Source organism: Galeopterus variegatus, unplaced genomic scaffold, assembly GCF_000696425.1.
Source record: "Galeopterus variegatus unplaced genomic scaffold, G_variegatus-3.0.2 Scaffold715, whole genome shotgun sequence".
Taxonomy (NCBI): Eukaryota; Metazoa; Chordata; class Mammalia; order Dermoptera; family Cynocephalidae; genus Galeopterus; species Galeopterus variegatus.
In genome coordinates, this window is record NW_007726826.1 from 73639 (window position 1) to 81488 (window position 7850).

Here is a 7850-nt window from a genome sequence, read left to right on the forward strand (position 1 = left end):
GCACGCGCCGGCTCGGCCAGGCTGGCGTTACGGAGGCGGAGGCGGGGCGATGGCGGAACGTGATCCCGGGGTGCCGCGCTCCAAGGCTGGAGAGGCGTGTCCCGGCGCTGCTAGGATACGGGGGCGGGGCCTCCCAGGATGGGCGGGAGCCTGGTGCATTTCTTCCTTGGTTCTTTCAAAAAGTTACAAAGTAAGAAGGAACTGTATGCTGAAGAGGGCTTACAGTGTCGTCGTTTGTGTGAAGGTACGGAATGTTCTGGAACTAGATGTGATGGTTGCACAACTCTAAATATACTAAAACCTACTGAATTGCACACCTTCTGTGGGTGAATTATACGGTAGTGAATTATATCTCAATAAAGATGTTAATAAAGAAGATTCTGGGACATTTTGTTTGGTGTCTCCCCCACCCTGGCTAAATAAGTCCTGTGCCCCGGTGCCCAGCACCCCCAACACACAGGTGCTCGCTCGCTGAATGGGAGGACGGCCCAGCACGCGGGCAGCAGGTGCCTATAGCTCCCGTGATGCTGAGCCCTTCCCAGGAGAAGCCTCAGGAGAAGCCACCTCCATTTTACAAGCGGGGAAACTGAGTCTCCCCCAAGGCCACACAACTCAACATGGGCAGAGGTGGGGTCAGAATCCAGGCAGGCTCAGCCGGTTTCTTTATCACAGTTTATTGCTCCCTACCTCAAGACAGTCCCAGTCCCCTCCCTGCCCCTCCCCTGTCGCTCCTGCTAGCCCTGTTGCCACAGAGCATCAGGCCACAGGCTGGGATGGCCAGCGGCCAATGATCTTCTGGATCCAGGACACATAGGGGGCCATGGTCGTGGCCACGGGAGGCATGAAAACATCAGTGCAGGTCTTAGAGCTGAAGGACAGGATCCCAGCTAGTCGGCCTTTGCCACACACCAGGGTCTTGCCTGAGTCACCCTGCTGGAAGGACACAGCATGGGTTAGCCTCTGTGCCCACTGGAGGGTGGCCAGGGTACCCCAGCTGGAGCCTGGTTATCCCCAGGGCTTGGTAAGACACTTGGGGCTATTCACAAGCCCTACACACATCCCCTCCTCCCTCCTTCCTTCTTGTCCTTTGAATGCTATCAGCTTCTTCCCACCCCAGGACCTTAGCACATGTGGTACTCTGTGCCCAGATCATCCTTGGTGCTGGAGTTCACACCACAGTGCTACAGCTCCTGGACTGTGTGACGTTGGGCGAGTTGCTTAACCTCTCTGTGCCTCTGGACCTGTACCTGACAAATAGGTCTGCTGCCACCTTCCAGGACTCCCCAGAGGATGGGAGTGACAGGGATTGCCTGGGTCACCATCCTGGCCACGGGCTGCTGTGGGTGCAGACAGTGGAGCCCATGGCCCTCCTGCCAGGCCAAGCTGTCCCCCCCACACACACACCCGTCACCTTGCGGAGGGCTTGGTTGTTGGAGTCAGCAGCTAGGCAGACCATGTGAGGGATAATGCTGTCATGCCACAAACGACTGTTATTGCACATTCTGGCGTCCAGCAAGCAGACATCCAGCTCCTGCAGGGCCTGGGCCAGCTGCCCACCCTGGGGGATCGGCCCCCACCCGGCCACGTGGCACCAGGCTCCCGCCACCATGGCCTGGGGCCTTCTAGGCAGGGCCAGGGGCTGGATGGTCCTGCTGGGCTTCACCTTCCTGTCCAGCTGCAGGTGACAGACAGGAAGGGGCAGGTGAGTGAGGTGCGACTGGGGGAGGAGCAAGCTCTCAATTCCCCTCCCCTGTCCCCCCAGCACCTTAACCAGTGCAAGGTCGTTCTCCAGGTCTGGGGCCAGCTTGTAGTCAGGGTGTTGGACAGCCCTCCCGATGTGAAAGGCGAGGTGGAGGTCGTGGAGGTGGTGCAGCCCCAGCACCAGCCTCAGCAGTTCCGTCCTGCAAGTAGTGGGAATCAGGGTGTGGACGGCTGGCCCTGCCTGGGCAACCCCTGCTGCATGCAGCCCCGGTCCCCTGTGCATCACTCACAGTAGGGCCGAGGACTTCTTCCCCCCCACACCCTGGCCCACGCACACCAGCAGGACCCCTTGCCAAGTCTTTCCATATGTCTTCTCAATCTGCACCATCCAGGTAGCCTTCCTTACTCCAATTCCCGCTCAGCCCTGGCCCCAGGACAGGAGCTGTGTGTCCAAAAATGCCAACCTTCACCCTGAGGCTTCTGGAAAACCAGCTGCAGGATCTCTCCTCACGGGGGACTCTAGCCACAACCACATTAATTTGTTCAGAGGTTGACATGTGCCCATCCTCATAACTTTGCCCAAACTATAGAGAAACAAGCTCTCTTTCCACATGACTCAAGGGGTCCATCCTTGCCACCATGTGGAAGAGCCTTCCTGATAAAGTGGCTGAAAGGGAAGACAGGAGAGCCTAGCACCTCACTTGAGCACCTGGATCAAGCTGCATCTGAAGCCATCTCTCCCACACTTTTGAGTTACATGACCCAACAAATCCCCTTTTGTTGCTTCAACCAGTTTGATCTTGGGTCTTTATTATTGGTCAGTCTAGAGGTACATGGCTCTGCCACCTTTCAGGCCAGCTTTCTCCTCAAGGTCATGGGTGGCAGTGTGACAGTGGCCCCACTTGGTCCAGGTAGAAAGAGACAGCCATCCTGTGCTTCTTGTTGCAGATGAAACTTCCCCAGGAATCCCTGCAGCCTAATGTCACATATGCACACCTCATCTGTCCCTGGGGAAGGGAAGGCCCCCACAAATGGCTTAAATCTCTCAGGACCCACCCCCCTGGTGAGAATGGGCACCATGTGGTGGATTCCTGGGGTACCTAGGGAGACTGAGTGGCTGGGTAGGACTACTAATGGCTTGGCCAGGCAGTGGGCAGCTGTCAGCACCCACTGGTGGTGCACGAGGACCCCCCAGCACAGGTGGGAGCCAGCTTTCTGCAGTGAGGCCATGTATGGGCGTGAGTGGGGGGCAGCCTCGTGACCCCCAATGATCTGAGCCTCCAACATGTTCCCTACTGGGAGGCGGCAGAAAGAGCCAGGTTAGGTGTGAAGTATGCATAAAAGCAAATGTACTTCACAGGGCCTGGTTTTCCAAAGACGTGCAGTTTCAAATATTGACCTTGCAAAGGACAGGAAATTTTCCCAAAGCTATATAGTCTCTGTTGTAAGATAAAGAATTGTAACACAGCAAGGTTGCTGGCTCAAAGATAGACAGGTTACCAATTGATATGTAAAGATACTGGGAAATTGCTGTAAGAAGAGAATGTTTGCTAAAATCAAGCTTTTGTTGCAAACTGCATTATGGAAGGTCACCTTGGCTGAATGTTACCAGCTTCTATTGTTAAACTTGTTCAACTGTACTTAGCAAAACCCCCACCTATGTTCTCTTCCTGTAATTTCCTGGTCTGGAGAATAAATGTGGGAAGAGAAGCCCAACTCGGGGTTAATTTCCCAAATGGAAGGAATGCCTCTATCTTGAGGGCTCTGGGAGATTAACCCCCTTTCGGGGGTTCTCACTGCTCAGAAGAGATGGGCTTTGAGTAATCTTTGGTGGCTCCATCACCCAGGGGGAAAGGGGTGACAAATCCATGGGAGGCGAAGCAACAGTTAGGCACCCCTACTCCTGCCGTGACACTCCTCCTGCAGGCCTATGTGAGTTCTTGGACCCACACGGATTTTTATTTGATAAAATCCCCAGTGCTCCCTGAAACTTTCAGGCTAACACTTGGGGTCGCCCTCTATTCCTCCTGTCCCTTATCCTGATCCCCCGCCCACAGGTCCCCCTGGGTACCATAGCCCAGACCCTACTCAGCAGCCAGAGGAGTCCTTTGAAATGTAAACCAGCGGAGAAACTGGACCCTCTCGCCAGTGGATGTAATGTAACATGGCCCAGGCGCTGTGGAAACAGCGTGGCAGTTCCTCAAATGTTAAACACGGTCACTGTGTGACCAGCAATCCTGATCCTAGGTATTACCCAAGAGAAACGAAAAAGTCCATCCACACAAAAACGTGTACATGAATGTTCACAGCAGCACAATTCAAAATAATCACCAAGAGGTGAAAACAACCCCATTGATGGATGAGTGGACAAACACAACATGTTCCAGCCACACACCAGAACACTACTCAGCCATGAAAAGGAACGATGCTCTGACACACGCTACAATGCAGGTGGACGCTGAACACAGCATACTCAGTGACAGATGCCAGACACAAAAAGCCACATAGTGTGTGACCTATTTACATGAAATGTCCAGAACAGGCTGATCCAACAGACAGAAAGTGGATTCCTGGTTGTCTGGGTTGGGGGAGGGGACAAAGAGTGACTGTTGATGGGGTTGGGGTTTCTTTTTGGGGCAATAACAATGTCCTAGAATGAAATAGGGGATGGTTTCCCAACTGTGCGAATGTATTAAAATTCAAAGAATTGTACACTGTATTTCTTTTGGTGGCTGGCTGGTACAGGGATCTGACCCTGGGCATTGGTGGTGTCAGCACCACGCTCTAACCAACTGAGTTAGCCGGCCAGCCCCAAGTGTACACTTCAAGTGGGTGAATTATATAGTACATGAATTATTTCTCAATACAGCTGTTATAAAACTTAATTTTAGGCCAATCATGAATTTTAAAAGATTGATAAAAAATTTAATGTAAATCAGCTCAATATCTCCCTATGCTTTCCCATCATGCTTTGAAAATCCAAATTCCCAGTGACCCACGAACCCACAAGACCCACATGGCCCTGCAGCCTTTGGCCCTCTCTCCCTGACTCCACGCCAGCCACACAGGGCCCCTGCTGCTCCTCCAGCTGCCACCTTTGTTGCCGCGTTAGGGCTTTGCACGAGCCATCCCAGCTGCCTGGAGCACCTTTCCCCCCCACGACCCCATGTCTGGCTTCCTCACTTGGTATCTACTCAGGAATCTTCTCACAGAGGCCTCTCACCCCTCCTCCAGCTGCCTGCCCTCACTCTGCCCATCTCTCTTCCCAGCACCAACCCCTCCCGGACACAGCCGCACACACACACTTGCTCAGCACAAGTCTATGCACAAGATGAGGGCAGGGTCCTACCTGTCTTGTTCATCACAGACCTAGAAAAGGGTGTGCTCTGGAAGGAAGGATGATGGGTGGATGTTGGACAGATGATGGATGGATGTTGGATGGATGTTGGACGGATGTTGGATGGATGTTGGATGGATGATGGATGGATGTTGGACGTATGATGGATGGATGATGGATGGATGATGGATGGATGTTGGACGGATGTTGGATGGATGTTGGATGGATGATGGACGGATGTTGGACGGATGTTGGACAGATGATGGATGGATGATGGATGGATGTTGGATGGATGATGGATGGATGTTGGACGGATGTTGGACGGATGTTGGACAAATGATGGATGGATGTTGGATGGATGATGGATGGATGTTGGACGGATGTTGGACGGATGTTGGACAGATGATGGACGGATGTTGGATGGATGTTGGATGGATGTTGGATGGATGTTGGACGGATGATGGACGGATGATGGACGGATGATGGACGGATGTTGGACGGATGTTGGACGGATGTTGGATGGATGATGGATGGATGTTGGACGGATGTTGGACGGATGTTGGACAAATGATGGATGGATGTTGGATGGATGTTGGATGGATGTTGGATGGATGTTGGACGGATGATGGACGGATGATGGACGGATGATGGACGGATGTTGGACGGATGTTGGACGGATGTTGGATGGATGATGGATGGATGATGGATGGATGTTGGATGGATGTTGGATGGATGATGGATGGATATTGGATGGATGTTGGACGGATGATGGACAAATGATGGATGGATGTTGGATGGATGATGGATGTGGATGGAAGGAAGGAAGATACACGAATGGATGGTTGGATCTCCATTTCTGCCCCATCTTCTTGGGTCCCCAATTCATCAAAGAGTCATTCTTACCCAGCCCAGCCAAAATCCTGGGATGCCCACTACCCACCTCTCTCCATCTCACACTCCCAGGTGCCCCATCCTGGCCACATCTGTGGCTTTGGGAGGCAGCCAGCTGAGGCCAAATCCCAGCTCAGCCCCCCCCAGCTGGACGATCCTGGGTGGGCTGCCTCATTTGCTGAGCCTCGGTTTCCTGATTTGCAACATGGGATGTGTTATAATGGCTCCTGCCTCCCATGCCCTGTTGGGAGGAGAAAGGGACAGGCTGGTGAACAGCTGACATCTTCCCCAAGTCCCCGCTCAGGTGAAGCTGGAGCACAGGACACCCTCAGATCTCAATGTGACAATGGAGGGAAAACTCATGGTCTCACTCTGAAGACACCTGCTAAGCGTCACCAAGCGGTGGACATCACCAGAAAGGGGACAGACAAAAGGAGAAAGGCTCCTGCACGGCGAGGACAGAGCACTCCTCTGTGGTTCCTGCTGGCAACGCACGGCCTGAGCCCTGCCAGGAGGGAGAGTGTGCACGCGAATCCCAGATTCCCAAAGCCCAGGGGAAGCTGGAAAAACTGTCAGAGTGGCAAGGAGACTGGAGACAATGTGACCACTAACTGCACCCTGCGCCCTGTCATTTCTTTTCCTGTAAAGGACATTATTGAGACAATTGGCAAAATTTGAATAAGATGTGTTGATGAGCTCATAGCATTGTATTAATTCAATGAACCCGTTTATGCACGAAGGGCACTGTATCTGCAGCTCACTCTCAATTGGCTCAGAAAAAATAAATTACCTACACACACACACACCCACCCAGTGAAAACGCAGCCATGGCAAAATGTTTACAACTTTTTGAGGAATCTGGGGAAGAGAATGTGGGTTTTGTTTGTTTAGTTCCTGTGACTCTTCTGTAAGACCAGAATTAAGTCAAAATGAAAAAATATTTTAAATATCTCTCCTGAAGTCACCTCACCTGTACCCAAGCCCCCTGATCAGGCCTTGTCCTCACCCCTAGTCCTGACTTAAACATTTTTACAGCAGCTTTCTTGAGCTATAATTCACGTACCATAAATTTACCCACCTGAAATCTCTGGTGTCTTCAGATAGTTCACAGACATAACCAAAAAGTGTTATCAAACTCATTCCAAAGTGTTTTTATTATCCGCCAAAAGAAACCTCGTTCCCCTCAGCAGTCACCCCCCACACTTTAAAAACATGCTGAGTTTTGGACTAGGTAATCCATGAAGATCACACAAAATTTTAAAAGTTCCAAGTTGCATTGGTGAAAAGTCAGACTCCCCCCTCCCTCACCCCATCCCCTTCCCCGTTCTCTGGAGCCCTCTTCCAGAAACATTTCCAGCAAATACGCGCAAATTCTTACACATTCTGTCAGGGGAGAAATTCTCACACAGTTGTGGGCTTCCCTGACCAGTTGTTTTGCTTTGGGCCTTTTCCCTAACAATTTATTTTGGAGGATGTCTTAAATCACCACAAGCCACCTCCTTCTTTCTGGAGGAGCCAATGTTTCTTTACTTGGTTCCCTTCTGAGGACAGTGGCATTCTTTCCAAGCTTCTGTTCTTAACCCAGTGCTAGGGCCTCTGCACCAGCCCTTCCCATCCACGGGACCCTCTGGGTACCAAAGCTTTGGGCCTCAGTTTCCCCACCTGCACTCCTGGCTCTGGGCTCCTGCTTGCCCACCAACAGTGCCCGTAGGGCCAGCCCCAGCAGCGGGAACAAGTGGAACCCCATCCTGCTGTGGGGACTCAGCTGTTCTACTGGCCCTGTTCCCTCTGAACAGCCCCCCACACACACCCTCAAGCATGGGCTGTAAAGAATGTTATAGGGGAAATGAAAACTTGTAGCTTACGAGGACATAGACCTGGAAGCCACCACCTTCACCAAGTGATGGGGCGAACGTCCCCA

General features: G+C 52.2%; 1 protein-coding gene across 1 annotated transcript; it reads right to left on the bottom strand.

The window, feature by feature from the left end:
• Positions 1–756: 756 nt before the first annotated feature.
• LOC103589718 (granzyme M-like) lies at positions 757–2970 on the bottom strand. The gene is made up of 5 exons (XM_008571758.1): positions 2833–2970; positions 2698–2708; positions 1766–1886; positions 1412–1675; positions 757–930 (listed from the first exon to the last, which is right to left on the bottom strand). Exons 1-5 carry the CDS (start codon positions 2929–2931, stop codon positions 757–759), a joined length of 669 nt encoding a protein of 222 aa, XP_008569980.1. The 5' UTR covers positions 2932–2970.
• Between the last annotated feature and the right edge of the window lie 4880 nt (positions 2971–7850).